This window comes from Saimiri boliviensis, chromosome 8 (genome assembly GCF_048565385.1).
Source record: "Saimiri boliviensis isolate mSaiBol1 chromosome 8, mSaiBol1.pri, whole genome shotgun sequence".
NCBI lineage: Eukaryota > Metazoa > Chordata > Mammalia > Primates > Cebidae > Saimiri > Saimiri boliviensis.
The window spans coordinates 88,844,539-88,871,276 of NC_133456.1; the positions used below are offsets into that span (position 1 = coordinate 88,844,539).

A 26,738-nucleotide genomic window follows, 5' to 3' on the forward strand; every position below is an offset into this window, starting at 1 on the left:
TTCTCCGTGAAACGTATAATGAAGCTTGATGTCCCTCCCAGACTCATCCCTTTCACGCTGGGGGAAAATAAGAATAAGGAAGTTAGTCTCAACCCTGTTCCCTGTCTGATGAAGTTAGTCCTTGAATGCTGTAATTGTCAAATAAAGCAAATTGATGTTGAGCCAGGTAATATTCCTGTCCTATAGAAAATATATTTCACCTGAATCTTAGTGTTCTATTGTATTTCATGTTAACATAGTTCCTTATAATTTAGGGGGAAAATACTCATTTTTCGTCTCTCAGTTCAATAAAATCAACATTTCTTTAATGTTTTGGTTTAAACTATGTCTCGTCTCTCTATTTTAATGTTACTCTTTCTCACACACACATAACTAATCTATAAAAATCTACTTCATTACTGGATACATAAAAAAAATCCTTTACTATATGGGTGGAATTAGTGCAAGCTTCAATTTTAAAACATAATTACATTAGATCTTGCTTTAACAAACTCAATAGCACTGACAACAAGAAAACAACTACTATTGCAATCTGAATCCTAGCATTAACATTATGTACATTTTGTAATCTGTCATAACCTTGTAGCTAAACTACCTTTAAGGAATGAGGGAATATATATATGTTTCTCTACCAGATTACCATAGCAGTTTGTCTCGAATATAACACAGGCAGGGGTAGGCTAAAAGACACTCTAGAGAGGTAAGATTTACATTAAAAAGGCAAGTGGATTTATGGACTGGAGATGCCAGAATTTTACTACATCAACAAATGTTTATCTAGCATTTATTATTTCCATGTGACTGTGCTATAAGCTCTGATTGGCACCTGGACTGGGAGAGATGCCCAATAATATTTAGCTCGTCTTCCCTATTTTTAATATTTGTAGATACTCTGAAGGAGTGTATAATCTTTCGCATTCTAACACTGGCAAAATTAAATATGTGGCCATAGATATATGCATGGATGGCAGGAACACTACAGGGAGTGGCGAGAAGAGGACGCTAGAGAAACTTCACTAAGGGGAGGGTTTACCAGGCAACTGAGTTTCAGAGGGAATGTCTAAGCAGAGGAAACTGCTTGAGTACAAGCCTGTAGAGTCGCAAAATTTGTTGGGTGTAGACTATCCTGTCCAGAAAAAAATAAAAGACAAAGGAAAAATAACTAAATGGCCAAACAGAAGCTGAGAGAGGATGGAAGACATTTAAAGCAGAGGTCTTTAATCCTCTTTCTCTGTGTTAGCCTACTTGTTATGACAGAATATTAACCCTTATCTAAGTTTGCATTTCAGTTCTATCCTTTGCATTCTTTTACCTACTCACATCTCAGAAAATAAAGCAGATGTGTGTTAAATAACTCCTCTTCCTGCAGTTTGCATTTTCCCAACTGAACAGCAAATGGCAGGCTCTATAAAGCTAGTTTTACTAAGAACTTTTCTTTCTGCAATTCTCTCCCACGCAGTTTTTGAAAAGAGTTTTTATTAGACTGCATGGCAAGCACCACCAGGAGATTCTCATCCTTATCCCAGCATGCAATGAGCCCGTCATTTTCTTTCTCAAGGAGTCTTGGTTCTCCTGGGCTTCAGCACAGATTGTTCAGCCACCTTGTTAAATCCCTGTCCTGGCAGGGAAGAATGCAGGAACAAGGTCTGTCTTCTGCCTCTTCTACATTTCAAAGAATGTTTGTTTACTTCCATTATCAAAAATCGACAGGTTGCTTGGAGGAATTTGGAGGAATTTGGGAATTATTTAAAAAAAAAGTAGTATAAGTAGTATTTCTTTATACAAACTGTCTAGCACAAAGAAGCAAAAGCCATTCTTATTGTGAAAAAAAAAAAAAAAAAAAAAAAAAAAAGCTTCTGTTGACCTTCAATCACGGAGGGCTCAGATACTGTGGGACTTTCGAGTAGTGGAAACAAAACATCCCCCTACTCATTCCTTATATCTCAAGTCATGGGTTGGGTTAGAGCTAACAGATTACTCTCAACCGTATCACAAATGTAAATTTTGGAAAATTACATTTTCTATCTTTTTAGAAACCTAGTAGTTTGAAAAATCCTCTACATGTAGTTAATGTTGTGATGGTTTCTTTTGAGGATCTAGTTAGAGGGAAAAAAGAGAAGAAAAAACCCTTCTTTTCAAATTTGAAAATTTTAACAGAACTACTTTAACTAGAAAAATTTATATCACTATTAAGTTTTTTTCCAAATGTGTATACAAGAACAGGGAAGAAAATCTATTTTATCACACTTCGTCCTGTATGTTTATCATGTCTCCCTTACTATTTACCCTTTGAGTATCAAGATTCTATATTTATCCTGCGATAGCCACAATAAACATCTTATGAAATTGTCAGTCAACCACCCCACATTCCTGTAGCCAAGGGATGACCACATGATAAATGGCAGACAATGGGGTGCTTTCTTACTTGATGCTGAGTTTAAAGCCCAGAATTGAATGTCTCCATGGAGCTGAAGCTGACTCATCCCTCTGGTGGTGCCCTGAAGACACAGTCCATCATCTTCTGGTTTAGGTCACTACAGTAGCCTCTTTTCCTGTCCATTCCAAGCTTCTTGATTCCTTACATCTTCCTCAATTTTTTTGCATTGCCTAATAATCTTTCAAATAATTCTGATTTTATTTTCCACTTAAGTACCCCACGTTGGTCTATATCACTTACACTTTTCAGGGAGAGGTTAATTCTCAAAAATGTTTTGAAAAGGTGATTTAAATATCCTATAAAGACTAAACAACTGAAAACAACTATTAAAAAAATCTCACACAGATTAAAAAGAACTTCCAAAATAACTAGAACTTTTATTGTCTTGATACATGGTACCACTTCCTCCCTTCTGGAGCGTAAGACAAGGAAATGATATAAAAAGGCAGGTCCTCATTATTTCACTGTGAACTAATCCATGCAGTTTACAGTTAGGAGGCTGACTTCAAGGCTGAAGTTGTTCTTTTGTACACAGTCAACTGTAAACAAATTTTTATGTTTTCACATAATAGATATGGGGATGCATTCTCCCTGTGAAGGAAGTGAACACAGCCAAGGAGCAAATAATAATTATCAGTCAAAAGCCAGTCAAAGTGGGACTCAGACAGCTCAATAGAATTATCTTACGTTATTGATCCGGTTACCAGCAAAAGCCATTACTCTACCTGAATGCAGTCATCTTAGGCTGAGTGAATTTGTTCAGAGAAAACAAGCTCCATCTAAACTTTATCCATATTGCATGAGGAAATGGAAACTTATTGTTCAGTAATACTAAAGGAATATTCTAGATAATATTAAAATCTAAAGAAAACACATAACGCAGTTGATTACCAGAGCCAACCTCTCCTGACTGTACTCTGCCCCACGGCTTCCCCCCTATACTTACCATCCTGTGATTGTGACTCTACTCTCATGATTTATGTTTCACGACTAATACTTGGTCTCCTTCTAGAACCTTCTGTGGCTCTTCTGTCTTCTGACAACCCACACACCAGTTTCCCAAGGCACACCCTAATACCATTGCTTTTAGAGTGTAATGATACTTGACAACTGCCTATTTAAACAAGGGCTTGTTTGACAATTAATGCCAACTGTAAAATAGTAATGCATTGGAATAATCCTGTCCAGTAATTACTGACAACATGGCTTAAGTGCTTGCTTTTAAGTCCTCTGGGCAAAAGAGTAATGAACAATATGAATAATTGGGAATAGACAAATTTGGAGCTATGTAAGGTCAAAGTATTTCAAAGTCAGTCAATGCAGTGTGTTTGGGATGGCTACTATTACTGCCAGATATGTTTATCATCGGCTCCCCTTCAGTTCGACTGAGAGTGCTAATGCAATTGATGTGGAGCTTTGTAGAATTTTCTATAATCTCTTGAAAAATTTAACAGCAGGTATCCATTTGCCAAATTAAAGGAAAGCAGATCCCTTTATGCAGGTCTCAAAGAGGCTGCATTTACACATATCAGGTTGCTCAAAATACAAAACAATGTAGGAAGCAGCTGAAGGCCAATAAATAGATATTTTACAAGCAAACATTTATTAATTTAATGTTTCTTGGATTGGAGTATCTACTTGTTCTTCAGAACTCTCCATGTGACTAATTCTGGTGCCCATTTTCGTGCCTCTGTTTTAATGAATACTGCATTTTGTGTGCGTGTGGCCACAATTCAAGCTCACTCCTTTTTCCTTGTCTATTCCACAGGTAGGGGTGGAACAGTGGGGAAACTTTGGTAAGGACAACCAAAAAGATAGCATGGTTTTCACACCGTGACTACCCAATTATTGGTTACAACACTGAAATTACATTGGGAAATACATTTTCCCTATTTTGTATGACCTTGGAGAGACTCAAAATTGGTGTGTCCTATTTTCCCATAACCCAAACATAGGCAAGCGCCATGAGTCACTAGTTCACTTTCTCTCATGAGATATTGAAGTTTGATATGAATGGTCCTCCACCATGATACAAATGGAGGACATATTGAATATGGTAGGCTTTAATAATGACACTAAGCATTTAAGTAACTTACTACTCTGACATGTTTAGCTACCCTAGACCTGGCTCTCCTTGAAACTTTTTCTTGGTACTTTCCTCCCATTCTATAAACTAATGAATATCTTTTCAATGTCCATATAAAATTTTCCTACTGAAATATATCTCTCTTGCTGACACCTATCAAAACCTATGAGATACAGAAGGAGGAATCTCTTTCAAAGAACTTTTTTGTGAAGACTAGGAGGAAAAAGCTTCACCTTGAAGGCTGAACGCAGGTTTGTTAAATAAGGAAGACTAAATGTTTTGTTCCTAAAGTTTATTGATTATAATATTATTACAAAAATGTGGCTACTTCCCAATGTAAGCTGTCACAGAACAATAATGCTCTTTCCTCTCAGCCTATTAATCAAGAAATTACATTGCTCAATAAAATTCTCCATATTTAAATCTCTACCCCCTATGTAAAGATGAGCTATGTTTCTTTATGCTGCATCTTTAACCACTCTGCCAGAATCCTATCACCTTTTTCTCCTTAGCACATGCATCCTATGGCAGTCATTCTTAAATAGGCAAGAAGAGGAAGAGTTCACTTCACCTTCAGCTCCTTTCACATCCCCTAGAATTTATCAAGTGCAATGATGGCAGGCAGAAGAGATGAGAAGGAATTGCTGAGATATGATTTTTCACTGCCTATTTTCTCAGGCAGCAAAAATGCTCTGTCACTATCTATTTCTAGCCGACAGCGACAATGACAATCCATAGCCTGGGAGAAACCCATCCTTTGTAATTAGGAAGATACACATCTGAGAATTGTCTGACCTAAGAAAGACTAGTTTTCCCAATTAATATGTGATGGCTTTCCAACCCAGAGAAATAATATGCTAGCTCCCAGTGAGTTATTGAGGCATTAGGGCCAGAACCTGATGCTCTTGGTTCAAAAGCCAAAAAAAATTTTTGGAATGGTTATCACATTGATTGGAAAAAATTTTTCCATCATATTAATTCAAAAGTCACACAATTTTTGAAGCAATCGTATTTCTCTTACAATATTCAAGTATTCAAATACTACCAAGCAATTTTATTTTGGACTTTTAACATGGTTCTCTCTTCATTGCATGTCATCTACAAACCTCTTTACGTTAGCTTTGTGTGGTTAACATCTACTTACCTTTGGGACTTAGCTAAGATCTACCTTCTTTCAGAGTCTTTCTTTGTAGTATGCCCTAACCAGGCTGTGTTCATTGCTCTAATTCTATATTCCTACTCTTTGAAACAGAGGGTTTTTTTTGTCCTATTGTTGTTACTACAATTATTATTTGTCATTATTAAACTGAAATAGTACCTACCAAAAAGAAGATATTCAAAATAGATATTGCATAAGTACAAGTCATATCACCAGATTTCTTAGCCCATTTTTCCCTCCTATAATCAGAGCAACAATGATCATTTCAGAAAATTCAAATTAGAAAAACTTTCAACAGCTTTACTGTACTCACTATAGCCTCAAAGAAATCAACACTTGTATCGCTAACATATTATTTTAAAATTCATCACGTATTTATTGAACCTACTCTGTGTTGGGCACTGCTCTGGGTATCAAGTGTTGAAAGTCAAAAGTAACATACTGGATAGCCTCAATAATTTTATCCTCTAATGGGAGATGGTAACTAGGCAGATGATTACAATGAAATGCAACGAAGTCCATGAAGGAATTTAAATAGAGAATTGTAGAATTCATAGACACCCTTGGTTATATAAATAAACATTGAAGACAAACAACAGAAGTCAATTCTGTCTAGATTAAGTGGAAAAATTATTTAAGTTATGAGGGATAATAAACATATTCCCTCGGAAGGCCAGGGAAACAAAATGAGAAAATAAGCAGAAACAAAGGGGGCTCAGTTGTCAGAATCAAAGCCAAAAATAAATAAATAAATAAAATCCACAGAACCCAGCTGACTGGGCACTGCTATAATCTCTCCTAGAAGAGAGGCTTGAGATTGTTGTTCTGAAGCCATCTGATGCTGGATACCACATCTATCCATGACAAATGGAACTCACTGCTACTGTTGTTAATGTCAATTAAATGGGTTTTCCATCACCCAGTCTTTTTGTGTCCCTAGATCTTATTTCATTCATGGTAGGTATGTCTGATTAGCTAAGACTGAATTAACAACTAGCTTCAAGAGAAGCTAGGAACATGAATATCAGGCTTTTTTTTTTTTTTTTTTTTTTTTTTTTTTTTTTTTTTTTAGCTCTACAGGGATGCAAAAGCTTTTCTTTCATCAAAATTTACACTATTGTTGATTCTGTGTTAATTTATTAATTGGAATATATGTAAAAATGTTGTGCTTTTAAAAAGATGAATGTATACATCACAAAACAAAAGAGGACCATGAATTTCAAAAAGAGAAAGACTGAGTCAGAGATAGCTTTCTGTAAGTTGTCATGTTTTGAAAAAATAAAGTTAGCTGGTAGTCCAGAAAGAAAGCAGAGCCTCTGCAAAGGCAAAGAATATCCACCGAAGACTGAGTACAGTAGTGCAAAAAGTACATGCATGGGGGCTAAAGGTGAATATGAAAAAAGGATAAATATGGGAATGAGACTGGAGATTAAAGCAGATGCCAAGTCATGAAGGACCTCATGTTTCATGCTAAACATCTTTTTCTTGATCCTCTGTGGGGATCAGAAGGGGAAAGAAGGAACAGATACTGAAATGACTTCATTTGTGTTTGAGAAAGATTATCTAAAAAGCTGAATGGATACTATGTTGGAGGGATTATTCTGGAAGAATGGATGATAGCTATAAATGAAGGTGAATAAAGTGGGTCTCAGAGGGCACTCTCATGATGGGAGGAGGGGACATGCTCAAGAGGTGCTAACAAGCAAAGCATAAGTTAAAAGCTAAAATGTTATGCTAACCACTGAAGATCCCAAAACAAATAAAATGCAAAGTCTTTCTTGAAGAACTTACAGTTTATTTTATTTTTTAAAATTGTTTATTATACTTCAAGATCTAGGGTACATGTGCAGATCATGCAGATTTGTTACATAGGTATACATGTGCCATGGTGGTGGTTTGCTGCATCCATCACCCCCTCAGCTACATTAGGTATTACTCCTAATGCTATCACTCCCCAAACCCCGACCCCCTGCTATCCCTCCCATAGCCCCCCATTCCCCACACCCTAGTGTGTGATGTTCCCCTCTCTGTGTTCATGTGCTCTCATCATTCAACATTCACTTATGAGTGAGAAACATTCAGTGTTTGGTTTTCTGTTCTTGTGTTAGTTTGCTGAGAATAATGGTTTCCAGCTTCATCCATGTCCCTTCAAAAGACATGAACTCATCCTTTTCTATGGCTGCATAGTATTCCATGGTATATACGGGCCACATTTTCTTTATCCAGTCTATCACTTATCGGCATTTGGGTTGGTTCCAAGTCTTTGCTATTGTGAATACTGCCTCAATAAACATACGTGTGCACGTGTCTTTATAATAGAATGATTTATAATCCTTTGGGTATATAACCAGTAATGGCATTGCTGGGTCAAATGGTATTTCTAGTTCTAGATCCTTGAGGAATCGCCACACTGTCTTCCACAATGGTTGCACTAATTTACACTCTCACCAACAGTGTAAAAGCATTCCTATTTCTCCACATCCTCTCTAGCATCTGTTGTCTCCTGATTTTTTAACAATAGCCATTCTAACTGGCATGAGATGGTATCTCAATGTGGTTTTGATTTGCATTTCTCTAATGACAAGTGATGATGAGCTTTTTTTCAGGTTTGTTGACTGTACAAATGTCTTCTTTTGAAAAGTTTATGTTCATATTTTAAATATAACTAAAGGTAAATGACATTATAAGAATGTTTGGGATTCTGTATCTTAAAATTGAATTCTCAAATGTTTAATATCTACGTTTAAGCTGGAACCATCAAAAACCTCATTAGGAAAACAATCCACCTAGTTTTTTAAATGTGTCAGAGTTTTCCATAATCACCATGACATAGAAAGGAAAAGAAAACAGAATGCTTGAATTCAACATAGTTGGTGGTGTTAGGAATTACAGCCTGGTTGCACAATAGCGCTGTCAGTTTTATATAGGAACGTCGAGAGGAAATAATGGTGTAGATTCAGAGTGAAAGCAGCTGTGATAAACCACAGAAAATAGACCTAGGATATAATATTTTATGGCCTTCTAGCAAAATTACACATTGTAAGGTCTTTCTCTACATGTTTCCTTTTTCCTAAAGGGCAAAGGGGAAAAATACAATTCTTCCTACCATTAAGAAATAATCATTGAATGCCTTCTATGTACTAATACTTATCTTAAATAATACAAACACAGGACAATGTCCTTGCTCTCTTGGAGCTTACAGTAAGTTGCAAAGACTGGCAATGGGCAATGCACACAACAAGATAGAAGACTGTATCTGTGAAGGAGAGCCTAGAGTGCTCCAAAATTCCATAGTAGGCAAAATCCCATAGTAAGCAAATCCATCTAGCTCTGTTGTGTGTGTGTGTGTTTTTTTTTTTTTTTTTTAGATGGAGTCTTGCTTTGTCACTCAGGCTGGATGGAGTACAGTGGCACAATCTTGGCTCACTGCAACCTCCACCTCCTGGGTTGAAGCAGTTCTCCTGCCTCAGCCTCCCCAGTAGCTGGGATTATAGGCATGTGCCACTATGCCTGGCTAATTTTTGTATTTTTAGTAGAGCTTGAGGTCTATAAACTGAAGGCTAAATAATAGTTAATAATAGTTAATCAAATCTTCCCCTAAGTATTCTAGGAAAGAATATTCTGGATTATGGTGAAATATTAATTAAAAACAAATTCTAGAGTTTATCTGAATAATAATAACTACTTTATAAGAACAACTGAAATACAACCATGTTAAGTTATCACCGGCATTAAAAGGATAATTCCTGTAAGTTTTGAGAAATCGACATGTATGATGGTAGCACAGCAGTAACAAATGTTACTATTTGTGCTATATTGTGAAGCAGTGCCTATGAGATTTTCCTGAGTAAAAGTCATATATGTAGTCCTCAGTCTTATAGTGCTTGAATCAGATTTGGTTAAAAGGATTTGGAACTTATTAATGTCACATGCTATCACAGAGATTTACCTTGACCCTCACTTAGATAAAGGAGTTTTTAATGTCTAATTTAGGTCATTTACGTTTATCTGAATTTTAAAGCACATTGAGAGTGGATTTTCTCTAATTCCCTGCAATATTAAGAAATAAATTGCCTTTGTTGCTATTGCATGTGCATTTCATTCAAATAAACAGGGCCATTTATGCAAATATAACTGTTTTACAAACTCTCATCATCTTAGAAAATCATGTTACAGTTCTCTTTGAAAGTTCAACTAGGAACAGCACCCATGCATATTAAATCTGCCAGGACTATACTTGAAAGAATAATTATTGAGGTTTTCTTTGACAGCTTAGAGAAAATGTGCCTAGACTTCCATGTTTTAAACCAATTACATGGCCTCTGTTAAAGGATGCCTTCTTTTCTCTGACATCATTGTCTTGATTTGTTCTATCAGAAAATAATGAAGAGGCACTCATCCGTGCACTGTGACAGTGTACGTAGTAGAGACGCTTTAGGCTCTGGTGTAAAAGTAGCCTCTGCCTCAGGATTTAAGTCTAAAGTAAATTTTGAAGCTAAAGCATTCTAAAAGGGTGAGAAGGCAAAGAATCACAATCTTCAAAGTCAAACTGTTCAGAAAGAATGCAAATAAATCCTTCCAAGCTGCCAGTGGTACACAGAAACAACGTCATTGAGTCTATGCACTCTCTCTCTCTCTCTCGCTCGCTCTCTGTCTCTCTCTCTCTCTCACACACATATATACATACACATATTCTACAGACATAGGGCAATACAAATAGCTCACTTTTCTTCTTACCCATTTTACATGGTAAGAGCATGTTAATAAGAATAACGCAACTTAAAAATAACCCTCTAATGACAACTCAAGGCAGATAACATCTATTACTCAAGTACTTTCAAAGTTTTCAGGTTCAAACAACTCTACTTATATATAGGGACCCAATGTGATGCACTGTAATCAGATATTGTTCGGTATTAAATGCTTCCCCATGCATCATCTTATATATTCTACCACCCTGATGAAGTAGAAATCATTAATTTCATTCTTTCTATGAGGAAGTTCAGGCTTGAAAAGTTAAATCATGTGTCAAAATTGTTAAAATAAGAAAATGTTGGAGTCCATTATTCAAATCCAGGTTTTTCCGACACCATAACCAGTGTGCTCACTTTTGTTTGTGCCATGTCACCTCACCTACCCATACACAGAGGGTTTATAACTTTTTTGAGGGCTTTTTGAGCCTGCAAGTAAAGAAAAAGTGAGCATTTAAAATTACCATGGAGAATTCCCTAACCATGTATACTGACCAGAAATTCCAATAGATAAGTTTTTCTTTTATTTTCATGTTCAATTTTTTCTTCAATTGAGTATCAGAGGAAGGAGACGGATTATTTTTAGAGGTCAAGGGATGTGTGTCTTTAAATACCAGAATCAGCTTTGCAGCAGCAAGATACAGGCATCATGAGAGGCCCACAGAAATGTAACTCACTGAATGTAGTTCATGGGTTCTCTAGGCCATACCAAAACTGAGCAAACTTACTCCACACCATTTAAACTAATTTCCTCTCCTTCTTTCCTTTTAAAAGAAGGGATGTTTGCTTAGCATATAAGCTAATGCATCTAAATCACTTGTACATGTGATATAGTTCTGATGAACTTTATAAGTATGCACCAAATACCATAATACATATAAAAGAATACTTATTAAACTTATTATCAAACATATCAAATGCTATATGTACAAGAGTACTTATTAAATGCTTATTATAAATAAATACCAAATACCATAATACTTATTATTAATACCTTGAAAAGGTATTAATCTTCAAGACATCACCTAAATGTTCACTGGTTCATTGAATTTCTGCAGCACCAGCTGGCTTTTTAGCTACTCCCATCCTCAAGGGGAAAGGCTCTAGGATGGGAAGATTACGTTCAAAATGGCTACCACTGATAGAATCTTTATTTTTTAGCTGGGATAGGATTAGCCAAAAATATAAGCTAGAGAGTTCAGATCATATAATAACTTTTCCTTTTTGCAGAGTCATTCTATGTAATAGCAAACTCAAATATTAGTGTCTTAAGTTTCTATTAAATGACACCAGGAATAAACAACCATATGAAAGTCACCATTGACCTCTCTATAACAGGCGTCCCCAAACTTTTTACACAGGGGGCCAGTTCACTGTCCCTCAGACCGTTGGAGGGCCGCCACATACTGTGCTCCTCTCACTGACCACCAATGAAAGAGGTGCCCCTTCCTGAAGTGCGGCGGGGGGCTGGATAAATGGCCTCAGGGGGCCACATGCGGCCCGCGGGCCATAGTTTGGGGACGCCTGCTATAGAATATAGTTTTTTATACACACCCAAAGCAAACGTTTTTCTTCATCCCAAGGCAAGGAAAGCTGTACTTTACAGAACCTTCAACTCGACTTTCACCTCATGAACACTGTAAATCTTGTAACAGAATGGGCACTGTCTTGCCCTTGCTTCATCCAGTTAAAAGACGTGGATGAACCGGGAAACCATCATTCTCAGCAAACTGACACAGGAACAGAGAATCATGCACTGCATGTTCTCACCCATAGGCAGGTGTTGAACCATGAGAGCACATGGACACAGGGAGGGGAGCATCACACACCGAGGTCTGTGGCGGAGGGCGGGAGCGGGTACTAGAGGAAAGACAGTAGCGGGTAGGGAGTTGGGGAGGGATAACATGGGGAGAAATGCCAGATATAGGTGATGGGGATGGAGGCAGCAAACCACATTGTCATGTATGTACCTATGCAACAATCCTGCATGTTCTTTACGTGTACCCCAGAACCTAAAATGTAATAAAATATATATATATAATAAAATAAGGTAAATAAATAAAAATAAAAGTGCAGTGTTAAATTTGAGGATCACTTTTAACAATTATATAGTGCAAAATGGCATCTGCCCTTTATATCTAAGCTTTACCTTATTATTTTACCCATATTTTCATCGTATTTTATCCATTTTATTCTATCCTGATATTTTAGATATTTTTCAAAGTCAGCCTCCAGCCTTAGTTTGATCAACACAGGATTCAGAAAAACAAAGAAAGAAATAAAAACATAGTCATCAAAAATGATTAGATACCTCTTTGGGGATTTATGAAGTCAATTGTTAATGAGTCCTATACATCACAGAATGCCACAAGGCCAGAGTTAAGATTTCTTTCCTAATCAAGAAGTTTCTAACTGAGTTACAGCATCAATTTTTCCCTTAAGAATGTGTCACCTGGAGCCATAGTAGAAATGAGACAGACATGGTCTTATATAGTCTTGATGATAGAAAAAAAAAAAATAACCAATAAATAAAAAATTATACTAACCCGTGATAAGTGCTGTGGGAGAAGACACTAGAAATGTAAGACCAAGTCAACAAGACAAAGGAATTTTTTGTGAGTGCTGCATTTGAACCTAGAATTGCTGGTCAGGACAAGACTTGACAATTATTAGAAGCTATCTAGTCAGCCGTGTTAAGTTAGAAGGAAGAGTATGGCCGGGCGCGGTGGCTCAAGCTTGTAATCCCAGCACTTTGGGAGGCCGAGGCGGGTGGATCACGAGGTCGAGAGATAGAGACCATCCTGGTCAACATGGTGAAACCCCGTCTCTACTAAAAAAAAAATACAAAAAAATTAGCTGGGCATGGTGGCACGTGCCCGTAAGCCCATCTACTCAGGAGGCTGAGGCAGGAGAATCGCCTGAACCCAGGAGGTGGAGGTTGTGGTGAGCCGAGATCGCGCCATTGCACTCCAGCCTGGGTAACAAGAGCGAAACTTCGTCTCAAAAAAAAAAAAAAAAAAAAAAAAAAAAAAAAAAAAAAAAAAAAGAAGGAAGAGTATAAGAATGTATGTCACAGATCTCCTGTGAAGTTCTGAAATTACAGCTAATGATGCACTGAATTAAAAACATGAGATTGGCTAGGCACAGTGGCTCATGCCCGTAATCCCGGCACTTTGGGAGGTCAAGGCAGGTGGATCACGAGGTCAAGAAATGGAGACCATCCTGGCCAACATGGTGAAACCTCATCTCTACTAAAAATACAAAAATGAGACAAAATTCTCACACTTAGAAACTCTGAAAAATGAGACAAAATTCTCGTTTTTCCTCTCCTTCTTTCCTGTAGTTCCAGCTACTTAGGAGGCTGTGCCTGTAGTTCCAGCTACTCAGGAGGCTGAGGCAGGAGAATTGCTTGAACCTGGGAGGTAGAGGTTGCAGTGAGCCAAGATCACAACACTGTACTCCATCCTGAGTGACAGAGCAAGACTCTGTCACACACACAAACAAACATGGGATTTATAAAATAGCCCTAGCTTCTTTCTTTTAGCGTCATCCATGTCTGGAAGCATTATGTATGTCTGAGAATATCTGTAGTCTGACAGTCAAATACTTGAAGCTATATTTTCAGAATTTATGACATCTCTCCTTATAACATGGAGCTCTCTTTCTATTGCTTTGATTGTTTGCTTTCACGGTCAGTAAACTGTACTGGTAAATAACAATTTAAATTGCATGAAATGCTTACAAACAACACTGAGCACCCAATTTTAACATAAGAACTGTATGGGAATATCTAAGCATGCATATTTGTATGTATTTACCATATCTAATACACCCATATGGGGAAACCTGAATAGCTATTGTCAGAGTTTCTAAGTGTGAGTATTTTGTCTCATTTTTCAAAATCTGCCCAATGGAAGGCAGCTGGCCAAACATTTGAACCCATTACTTCAATTGGAGCTAAATAAACAAACATAGAATCTTCTCCAAGTGCTGCTAAAGAGAACAGTCTCAAAATAATCTGAAGTTTGAAAGACTATTTGTCTAAATACATTCTACTGCCTGGATAATTTATTTACTTTTGTTTTGGCCAAGTCATTCCGAGGAATTCCAGGTATTCTTCGAATCAAAGTGGCACTGTGATTGCATTCACATAATTCTAAATGATTTACTCCATTTTGGAGAGAGGCAGAGAGAAGAGTCTCCATGGGGGAAGCACGTCCAGCCACATTTTCCCACGTTTTCATACATAGGCTAGAATCCACCCTATTACCAATTTTGCAGAAGTAAGATGTTAATTTTAGTATATCTTTTTTTCATTTATTCTATTAGTACTCAAGGAATCTCGGTTTCGCAACTTCAAAATCTCTTAAAAAAAAAAAAAAAAACAATTCTTACAAATGAAGATGTGACAGATGAACTTCACAGGACTCTGGGAATGTGAGAGTCTGTAGTGTTTTAAAGTCTGAAGAGACCTCTACAAGCCACAGACATTTGAAGAGAGCCAACTTGATCAGAACAATCTCATCCTACCTGCCTCTTTGGAAATCTGCGTGAAGGACTCCACACCTTTCTCTCCATAACTTCCTTCGGATGCGAGAGTAGACACATAATTCCAGCCAAGGGCCTTTACAATGTCTACCATGGCCTGGGCTTGGAAGGAATCGGGCGGCACCACACGAGAGAAGAAGTCATAGCGGCGGTCATCACTTAGCTCGGGTGCCGTTGATGCATAACTGATCTGGGGGATCTGCAAAGACAAGAAAGCACCATGTGAGAGGGCACCATCACAATGTAAAAGACTCATTTATACTTATGACAATTTATTCAAAATAAAGGGCTTGAGCTGCAAAGGGGATATACGTTTTGCCAAACACCACTATGTAACTTTAGACCACCTAAATGCAACCATCTACTTCTTCTTTATTATTATTATTATTATACTTTAAGTTCTAGAGTACATGTGCAGATCATGCAGGTTTGTTATTTAGGTATACCCATGGTATGGTAGTTTGCCGTATCCATCTCCCCATCATCTACATTAGGTATTTCTCCTAATACTATCCCTCCCCAATTTCCCCACCCTCTCCTCTCCCCCTGCTAGCATCTTTGACCCCCAGCAGGTCCCAATGTGTGATGTTCCCTTCCCTGTGTCCATGTGTTCTCATTGCTCAACACCCACTTATGAGTGAGAACATGTGGTATTTGGTTTTCTGTCTTTGTGTCAGTTTGCTGAGAATGATGGTTTCCAGCTTCATCCATGTCCCTGCAAAGGACATGAACTCATCTTTTTTATGGCTGCATAGTGTTCCATGGTGTATACATGCCACATTTTCTTTATGCAGTTTATCATTGATGGGCATTTGGGTTGGTTTCAAGTCTTTGCTATTGCAAACATTACCTTGATAAACATATGTATGCATGTGTCTTTATACATTAATGTTTTATGATCCTTTGGGTATATACCCAGTAATGGTATTGCTGGGTCAAATGGTATTTCTAGTTCTAGATTCTTGAGGAGTCGCCAGACTGTCTTCCACAATGGCTGAACTAATTTACACTCCCACCAACAGTGTAAAAGCGTTCCTATTTCTCCACATCCTCTCCAGCATCTGTTGTCTACTGATTTTTTAATGATCGTCATTCTAACTTGCATGAGATGGTATTTCGTAGTGGTTTTGATTTGCATTTCTCTAATGACCAGTGATGGTGAGCTTTTTTTCATGCGTTTGTTGGCTGCATAACTATCTTCTTTTGAAAAGTGTCTGTTCATATCCGTTGCCAACTTTTTGATGGGGCTGATTTTTCTTATAAATTTGTTTAAGTTATTTGTAGATTCTGGTTATTAGCTCTTTGTCGGATGGATAGATTACAAAAATTGTTCCCTATTCTGTTGGCAACCATCTACTTCTTAGCAGCACAAAATCATTGACTTTAATGTCTTGCCTTTTTATTTCCTCCTCTTTGGAATAAGGGAAGGAGGTTCACATTGGAATTCCAAAATTCCAAGGTCAGGGTCATGATTATTTAGAAGAAAAAGATTTATGACCATTCTACCAAACATCATGAATCATGCTTAACTACTTATAAACCAATGAAAATAAAAATACAGTCACCTGACTGGAGTGTATATAAAGATTGGTTTAGTTGGCACAGCTTGTGAATACTGGGTGGGTATCATTCATTAGCCATCTAACACCAATTGATTGCTGATGGTCTCCAAGGAAATATCTAAGTAAGTCACGAGGATTTTCTAATTTATTCCTCTTAAGAACATTTTAAAGTAGCTCAGTAATATTCTTTGCGCCAGAAAAGGGAAATTCCCCACCCCCAAGGCATTTACTCTAGTGGTCTTTGCACTCTGACTGGCTTTCCTCAAAACTTTCCAGATTGCTTTGGACTGGAGGGGATTTTCTAATTTATTCCTCTTAAGAACATTTTAAAGTAGCTCAGTAATATTCTTTGCGCCAGAAAAGGGAAATTCCCCACCCCCAAGGCATTTACTCTAGTGGTCTTTGCACTCTGACTGGCTTTCCTCAAAACTTTCCAGATTGCTTTGGACTGGAGAGAACTGGCAGTACTGTCTGAGTGGATTCCACAAGGGTCTCTGATTCCTATATTTTCCCTTCAGGGCACCCTCTGATCTCTGCCCCACATGGCATTTCCCAAAGGTCCTGAAGAACTCTAGAACTTTTGCCTATAGGATCATCTTAGGACTGCACAGGCTCCTTGAAAAATCAAATTACCTCCCTTAGACTTTGTAGTATTTACTTCTTAGGATCATTGGAAATTGGGCTATGTGAGTAGTACTAACACATCTACATTGCTAAATCAAATTACACATATGGAAAGAGATGCAAAAAAAAAAAAAAAATGTCTGCCTGAGGTCTTAAGCAGCCTAAGGCTAGCCCCAAAGTACTCACAGACGAGAAATCTGGCTTGGCCCCTATCTTCAGGACTCCTATGCTAGTTTCCTCTTCAAAGCACTGCAACATTTACCCACTTTTTGGTCTTAATTCTACCAAGCAATAAACAATGAGGAGTACAATTAATTTTCGAGTAAGAATGATCAATTCTGACAAAATTCTGCTTACAAACTCTCCCAGGACTTACCCCTGCTTTATCACAAAAGGTTTCTCAGTTGTCGAAAGGCCAGTTGATTTTTTCTTAGACCAAGTACAAAAGTGCAGTGGAGCTCAAATATGATAAAACCATGCTCAAATATGGTAAAACCACACTCAAGTTGATTCTTCGAGCCCTGAAAATTCTACTTACTATTAACCTATTTATCCTTCCTTTGTAGTTTGCCTAAAGTGTACACATTTGCCATTGTTTAAGGCTAGTTACCACCTCTGTAAAGATCACTGCTCCACCAACATTTCTAGGTCAGAATTAAGAGTTAAGTCCTGCAGCCCTGAAATCAGAGGATCTACCATTTTCCATTTAGCCTGTCCATGATGCAGTTCTGCTCTATGACCATTGGAGGGCAGGCTTTCTGCCCCTGACTTAATTCAAATCCAGTGTGAGACAGCCTGCATCTCCTGGTGGGTGTTTTTACCTGAGCAACTTCTCAATTATAGTGAGGTTTAGAGCAAGTAAAATAGGATTTGGTATTGACAAGATGTGAGATCAGAGTTTGACATTTCTGTTTGCTAGTGTTTAATTTGGTGAACTGTTTTACTTCAATGAGTGGTTACATCATTAATAACAAGTTGTTCTGAGAAACAGGGAAAATGAATGCACATTGCTTTGCATGATGCCTGGAACAGACTGGGTGCTTAATTAAAGAGAATAATCATCATCAAAGAATGGCATGATTTTCCTTCCTAAAGTTATCCTTGGCCTACATTTGACTTCCAAGTTCTCTGCTGCACATTATCACAAACGTTCTCCACCTTGACCTATGGCAATAAAATGTTTTTACATATTCCTACCACTACTTCTTTCAAAGTAATACATATTGTTTATCCAACTCTTTATTTTGTACCAGCCATGTTCTAAAAGTTTTATATGCATTGCCTTATCTGATTATCAGCAAATACTCTGAACCCTACTATACAATACCATATTAGACCATATTACAGTATTAACTCATTTTACAGGGGAGGAAATTGAGGCTTGGAAGAATATTACCTTGCCTCAGGACACAAAGCTATGAAACACTCACACTATGATGCTTTGCTGAATTATTCCTAAAATATTTTTAAAATAAGCATTAAAAAGGAAGGCCAGTAGATTAATGAAATCCAGGCTGACTCTGTCCACATCACTGACTACATAGCTACTAAAAGTTATTTTACTGGTCACTCTTAGACTGCTGTTCAAACACCTTACATAAACGCCTCAGTAAAGCTTACAAATATCTTAATAGAACGAGTTACCTATGTGTTGATTGTAGTTTGGAGGTTATACGTTTTAGGTAACAAAAATATCAACTGAATAAAGGCTTTGGACAGAAAAATAGAGGAAGGAAAAGACGGAGAAAGAGAGAGAGGCTTTCCCTCACAAGAAATAAAAAGAAAAGAAGCCAAGCATGTCAATACATTTCCATCAATTTCAACTTGTGGAAATGTAAAAGCTTCATGCTGTTGCTCAGATGCCTTTCCTGCCAAAATCCCTCTGTATCTTTGAAAGAGTGCTAATAAAGATACATTCAGCCCTCTACTTAAATTTGCATTTATGTAGCTGCTGTTAAACATCAGAATTGTGAAGTGCCCAATGCAATGCATTTTCTGCACTATGCTCCAAATTTTAGTAAAGAAAATCCTGGGGAAACAGATTTCTTTCCTCATTACTGAGCACTCTTTGAAAATGGATACTATCTGTGGTCTCTCCCTTCCAGGGTAAATAAGGAATATCTCCTTACTTAATACCAATATTTCTCTTTAGGATCATGTATATACCCTCTATCAGTGGTACTTATTTAGACACTATGAATATAATGATGCAAGCATAAGGATTGAAAGACAAAATGGAATTTATTCTGCGATAAAAGTATGGCTTTATAAGGCTATCCCTTGTAGCAATAGAGATGAAGGACTGGAACAATTTATGTAACCTATGAAATATGATGTTGCTTATTTTCCTGGCGATTATGCTTCATGTTTAGTAATTTGTTTTAAAGTTAACATTAATGCCTACATAGTAATTATTTTGAGTGTTAGTACTGGTACCTACAACTGATCAAATGATAATTAGTCATCTTTAGCAATTAACTTTCATATTCACTCTAATATATAGATATACTTCCTCTTTCTACTACTGGAACTTTTCTCTGGCCAGTCTTCTTCGGAAATGAAGGCTTGATCTTTTGATAAAGACAATTTAGCACAATAACACTCTAGCTATATAAAAAGAGATAGTCCATCTCTTCTTAGGCCTTTTGTCTTGAACTTAGAAAGCTAAAATACTTTTAATCTTTATCACAGGACCACATTGTCATCTTATTATTCTTTTCATAAAAATTTGCCTATTGCACATGAATGGTTTTGTTAATAATGAGCATCAAATAGGACTGCAAAACATCTATAACCTATTCTATTTGGAATAAGTTTATGCTTTTTGATAAAAATTAACAACATATGTATTAAAAAATGAAGAGAAGCACAAGAAAGCAGGTTGATTGTAATGCCTGGATCACTGTCAACATTTTATTTCTTTAATTGCCTTTGTGTGTATATTTGGTTATGCACACATATTGATATGGTTAGGCTTTGTGTCCTCACCCAAATTTCATCTTCGATTATAATCTGGATAATCTCTGCAATTTCCACCTGTCCACAGACCTATGACACAGAGAGATCAAGAACCACTTTGAAGGTTACACATAAGTAAGTGACAGATCTGGAATTCACTTTAAGCACATCTCTAAATCCCTTACTCATAAGCCCTGTGTTACAATTCCCCTTTAAGAGAACATCATTCTGATTAGAAGGGCTTACTATTTGTTTTATTTCCCCTTCCTTTATAACATGTTCTTCTACCTGCATTGTGTGATACTAATTAAGCATTTCTCTCTCCTTCTATGACTTGGAAAAGTCAACCACTTCATTTTCTTTCTGACATACTACCTACCTTTAGTCTTACAACTTCTCATCCTCTCTCATGAGAAAGATAATGAAACACCCAAAAACTTTTTTCACCTATTTAAGAGGACCTTCTCGCCACATCCTCACTAATGCTTGCTGTATTTTGTAGTTTTGATAATAGCCATCATAACGGGTATGGGGCGGTAACACATTTTGTTTTTGATTTGCACTTCTTTGGTTATTAATGATGTTAAACATGTATCTGATGGCCATTTATAAGTCTCCTTTGAAGAGATGTATATTCAGGTCCTTTCCCCATTTTTTAATTGGGTTGGTTTTCTGCTTTTGATTTGTGTGAGTTCTTTATATATTTTGGATATTATCTCCTAATCTGATACTGTTTTCCAAATATTTTATTTAGGAGGTGTTTCTTTACGTCATTGATTGTTTTCTTTGCTATGCAGAAACTTTTTAGTTTATGTAGCCTCATTTATTTATTTTTGCTTTTGTAGCCTGAGCTTTTGGTGTGATGTCCAAAAAAAAAAATCATTGCCAAGGCCAATATCAATGACCTTTTTCTTTTCTAAATCTCTGCTGACTCATCACCTATGAAATTATCTTTACAAACAACTATGTCGACACATCACTCTAAACTATACATGGATCTAGAGTTCTGTTTGGGGAAGAAAATGTATTTATTTTTTTGAAGATACTTTATTATAATGTAGTCAATTCTTTTAGAGTAAAGATCTATGCATGAATTCACTCTTTTATATCTGCAATACATTTCCCAACATCTAAGCTGTCTCCTCTACAGAAATCAAATTTTCCTCGATGTATTTTTAAAATCAGCACTTTTTAGAATGCTATTGACCTTTTGGTTTCTATATCACTACTTAACTTTAATCACTAATTAAAACTAAGTTTTTCACTTTTACATTGATACTTCAGATTCATTTACAAATCTGAAAGCCATGAGTTGCTGTGTTATGCTACATGTTGTGACTATTCTAATGTCATAGAACCAACTATTTCCAGCATCCTTGAGGTGTACATACAGTAAAAAGAAAATATGACAAAACACACTAATTTGTGTTTTTCCTTTCTCTCTTCACCAATTAAGAAAATCAAATATCTATAACACTTAATCCCTTTAGAGATTAAAAATAATAGCCGGGCGCGGTGGCTCAAGCCTGTAATCCCAGCACTTTGGGAGGCCGAGGCGGGTGGATCACGAGGTCAAGAGATCGAGACCATCCCGGTCAACATGGTGAAACCCCGTCTCTACTAAAAATACAAAAAAAAAATTAGCTGGGCATGGTGGCACGTGCCTGTAATCCCAGCTACTCAGGAGGCTGAGGCAGGAGAATTGCCTGAACCCAGGAGGCGGAGGTTGCGGTGAGCCGAGATCGCGCCATTGCACTCCAGCCTGGGTAACAAGAGCAAAACTCTGTCTCAAAAAAAAAAAAAAAAAAAAAAAAAAAAAAAAAAAAAAAAAAAAAAAAAATAATAGTATATATATTTATACACACACACACACACACACACACACACATATATACATATATATATATATAAAATTAGTAACATAAAAAAACTACAAAAATAGAGTAAAGGTGAAATTTTGATCACACTTAACAGTAGTAGTTAAGTCTCTTTAACATGTCTACACTTGTCATAGTGTGTCTTTAGTATCTTTTTGGGTCTTAACAAGCAGGTAAGTCTAAATGTGTATGAATCACAGACCATGTCTTAGGAATCTATTCTGCATTTCCCTTGATTTCCTTCTCTGAATTTCATAAATGTCTCCATTGCTTTCATACATGAAGGCTTACCATATAGATATAACATATATTTGCAGTTTACTAATAAATGTAGTGCATATCTAAACTAATTTTCCCTTTGCTGATTTAAAGAAATTGCAAAAAAAAACCCTAAAATTTTTACCAGTATTTTTCAACCTTTAGTCATTTGCAAATGTGCCTCATATTTTTTTAACATGCTATACAACTTTATGTATTCATACTATCAAATCCATTATTAACATTTTCAACTTCTCTTCTTTGCTTAAAGTACAAAGAACTGTCTTTTTATGTCTACCAGTATGCCTACAAAGTGATTATATATTTATTTTAATGTGATAGAGGAATATGTAACTATTAGTATTATCCATGGTATCTTTGATATATAAAAACAGTTTCTTCTGATCTACTCTATCTGTACTTTATTTTATAGCTTCTTGGCTTTTAATGATAATCTTGTTGATTGTGTATATTGTCACCTATAGTTTATAACTATATATTTGCATAACTGGTTTTTAGATTTAAATAGTTTAATGCATCTGCATCTAGGATCTATTTTTTAGATATTATAGACTAGTACTTCCATTTTGTGTTTTGTTTCTGAATGGATAGCCAATTGAATAGCCAGTGTTTTAAGAACGAAAAGTATTTACTTGCATGTCATTATCACTTACATACATTTTTATATAAAATTATATGTATACAAACACAGGAATTTTAAAAATTAAAGCACTACATAAATTTTATCTCATGCTCTTGGACGTCTTATGAAATTCACTATTAATGTATAGAATATTTACATTTCCTTTCCTTAAAGAAACTCAGTCTTCTCTGATGTGTTGTCTTCAAGTTACTATGTTATTTCTCAGTTTGAATGAACTGACAGTAATTTGACTTATTAGATAAAATGGCATGTATTTGTTTCTCCAGGAGTGAAGAGTAGACATCATGTGGATTTTTCTCATCCTGAATGGCCACTGCTCCCAATACTGGGCCACGAACACCTGCATGTCTATACTCTTCTATGCTTTTTCTGCCTTTCAGGTTAGATGTAGGACTAATTTCACTTCCCTATGCGGGCCTTCGAAGAGTTTTAAAAGCATCTCTCTTCTCTAAGTTTTTTCTCAACTCTAATCTCCTCAATTTCTCCAGTTATTTCTCTCAAGACACTAGTCAGGTGATACTGATGGCAAGATACAAAACTCATTTCAAGTAATCAAGGTTTGAGAGGAATTCTCATGCCTCAAAATTGTCGTATGAATTTTATGTTGAAGTCAACTTTCCTGGCCATTGTTAAAAATAAACAAGCCAACAGGGAATAAAAACAGTAATAAAAATCATCCTCTTTCAAGTAATCAGACGCAATGTTTCCCAAATTCAGATTTTACTCTCAAGATAGAAAAAAAAAAGTCCAATTCTCTGTTTCTAATTTTACTTTTAAAATATTTATGCAGATTTATGGTTCTTAGAATTCTTGCAAGTCTAAGAGAAACAATGCTAGGGAAAAAAAACAATTTTAAGAGTAATTTAAAATGGACAGCTAAATAACTCATATCATATACACCTTATATATACATTTGAGACATAAATATTCATAACTCATCATTAAAATTTATTGTGGTTGTTGAATTACTTTGGTGGACTGAAAGAATGATCAAAGTTAAATTATATAGAATAAGCAGCACACATTAATCACTAAAAGGCGCTGAGGCCCTGCCCGAACCTCTACAATGTTTCTCTTAGAAAGCACAGTGAATTTATAGGAAGGTCAGTTGATGGGTTCTTCGGGAACATGGTAGTTTTCTTTGGTAACCAGGGTCACAGTTCTAATTAAGCAATTATCTATATCATTATCTGTTTAGGGTTCTTTCCAGTCCCTGAGAGTATTTACCTTTATGGAAGACAAAGACCTTGCTCATTGTTTCACCGCTGGATACCACTCTATTGGGAACAGAATAGGAACTGTTCAGTATTCATTGAAGAAACAGGTATGCCAGGAAATGGATAAAATGGAATAACCTAAGAGAACAGATTTCTTTGACCTGGTCCTCATCCACAAAGTTGGTGTGGCCAGTGAGACTCACAGCATTTAGGAGTTTTTCTTGTGCTGGATAGGTCTCTGATGGGCCACTTTAGGCACCAGGGCAAATGCTTTTTCTCATTTTTTCTTTTTCTTGGCACACTTTTTTGGGGATTTTCTTCCTCAACATTGGAATGTAGGTGAAAGAAAGCTATCGTCTGAATGGAAGATCAAAGGTGAAGCAACCACGGAAGTCATTTAGGAAGCTGCTCACTCTGTTCTTTTCTTAGGCCTTAGTTTCTGACAACCAAGGAAACTATGTTAATAGTTAATAAACGATGGTGCACCAGGATTCAAAGATTACGAGTCATAGCTGTGATCTGTCATTTTAAAGAGGCAGATTCTGCCCTGCCTTTTCCTTAGCTTCTCTCCCCTCAGGAAACAGGCTGCCAGGCCCATGTAGAAAATACAGTGTTTACGGTTCTGGGTCCTCATTTTTAGCTAAATGTCTCTACTTCATGTTAAAATCTACACTGTCAAGTTAAAATAGATAAAAATGAATAAAAATAATATATTAAATCCAGAGAAAATAATTATATGTCATTTCTAATACAAAATGAAATATTATGAATGTATGATGCACTTTCTCTTTTTAAATGTTGAAGAGATAGAGCCAAGTTTAATTTTATTCCATAATTATTACATAGTATACTGCTACTAGGCAGAAGGATCTCCTAGGCTTAGAAACATATTCCTTTATGCATTATCTTATCATCAACTTTCGTCATTGAAGACTCAAGTCCAGATGTCTTCTACAAGACATTAATACAAATATTTAAAAAAATTCAAACTTTCCACTACTGCTTCATTGCAAGCTTAATTCTCATAAAAATAAATTTTTAAATATTTACATAAAGGAAGAAATTATTTTATTTATTCAGAACACACAATGAATGTTCTGAAATTGGTTTCATGCATGTTAACTTTCTTTTTGTATTCTTTCTCTGTATATTTTCTCTCTATATTATATTCTTTCTCAATATATTCTTCCTTTGTATATTAGAGTCTTTCTCTTTTTATTGTATTCTGCTTTAAGTTATAAAGACAGTGCCTATAGCAAGGACAGTCACCTGAGGTGTATCTTAGTTTTTGGAAAACGAATGTGGTTCATTTGTTCCTGAAGGATTTGCATGTTTGGGCAAATACAAAACTGTAATACAGAAAGTCAAAACAAAATTCACTAATGCTAGTTCTTTTTTTTTTTTTTTTTTTTGAGACGGAGTTTCGCTCTTGTTACCCAGGCTGAAGTGCAATGGCGCGATCTCGGCTCACCGCAACCTCCGCCTCCTGGGTTCAGGCAATTCTCCTGCCTCAGCCTCCTGAGTAGCTGGGATTACAGGCACGCGCCACCACGCCCAGCTAGATTTTTGTATTTTTAGTAGAGACGGGGTTTCACCATGTTGACCAGGATGGTCTCGATCTCTCGACCTCGTGATCCACCCGCCTCGGCCTCACAAAGTGCTGGGATTACAGGCTTGGGCCACCGCGCCCGGCCTGCTAGTTCTAAAGGTAGTTTTCACAAAACTAGTAAAAGGCAAATTTTTTAAAGTTTGATGTGCAATTAAGATAATGCTTCAGTGTACCTGTTGAGATATTAATGAACTCCCAGTGGGGCATTATTAAGTTCACAGTTAGCAGTAATTTTGCTCTTAGTTCCTACTAAGCTTTATTGATATGGATCCCCCAAAAGGAAACACCATTGAAGAATCATTTCAGGTTCATTCTTTGAAACATCACTCCCTTCGATTTATACTTATTTCCTCTCTAGATATCATCTCTGCTCACATTAGGATGGACAGCAAATCTATTTTGGGAGTAATTTAATTTTAATTAATTTATTCCAAAATACTGAGGTATAACTAATAATTTTGAATTAGTTTAAAATGTGGAGTTTTACACAACTTTAAATTACTTATGATGGAGATTATCATCAATTATTGTAACTTTTATTCTTCACTTTTCATCTCTCTAATTACATAACACCAAACACCTTAATCATTCTGTGAGTGGTTTATAAGCATTTTCTTAAAAACCAAGTGGTTTTGTGTGTAGATTGCAAGTCATATTTGTTACAGCACATGTTTAAAAGAATGCTTATTGCTTTACTAAATCTTTATATGTACTAGGTATTATGATATGTGGTACTTTACATATACAATCTCATAGATTTTTGCAACAACCTGTTATAGGTACAAACATTACTGTCATATTCATTGTTTGTGCCCACGTAGCATACATGCACCTTTCTCTTGGTTAGAGTTCCCATGTTGGCCTGAGGAGCCACCTTTTCTCATCCCTGAATTCCTGTGTTAGGGAAACATGGCTGTATTTCAGAATCTAGATGCTGGTCTATGTGACACAAGTTGGCCAATCAGAACATAGGATGTCTTGAGCCACA

General features: G+C 36.4%; 1 protein-coding gene across 4 annotated transcripts in view; it reads right to left on the reverse strand.

The window, feature by feature from the left end:
- Window positions 1–26,738, reverse strand: part of GRM7 (glutamate metabotropic receptor 7) — an 872,629-nt gene that overhangs the window by 590,333 nt on the left and 255,558 nt on the right. For all 4 annotated transcript variants that reach the window (XM_074404859.1, XM_010337852.2, XM_074404860.1 and 1 more), the window contains exon 2: window positions 14,964–15,180. In XM_074404859.1, the coding sequence (XP_074260960.1) occupies window positions 14,964–15,180 (217 nt within the window). The remainder of the gene's footprint in view (window positions 1–14,963; window positions 15,181–26,738) is intronic.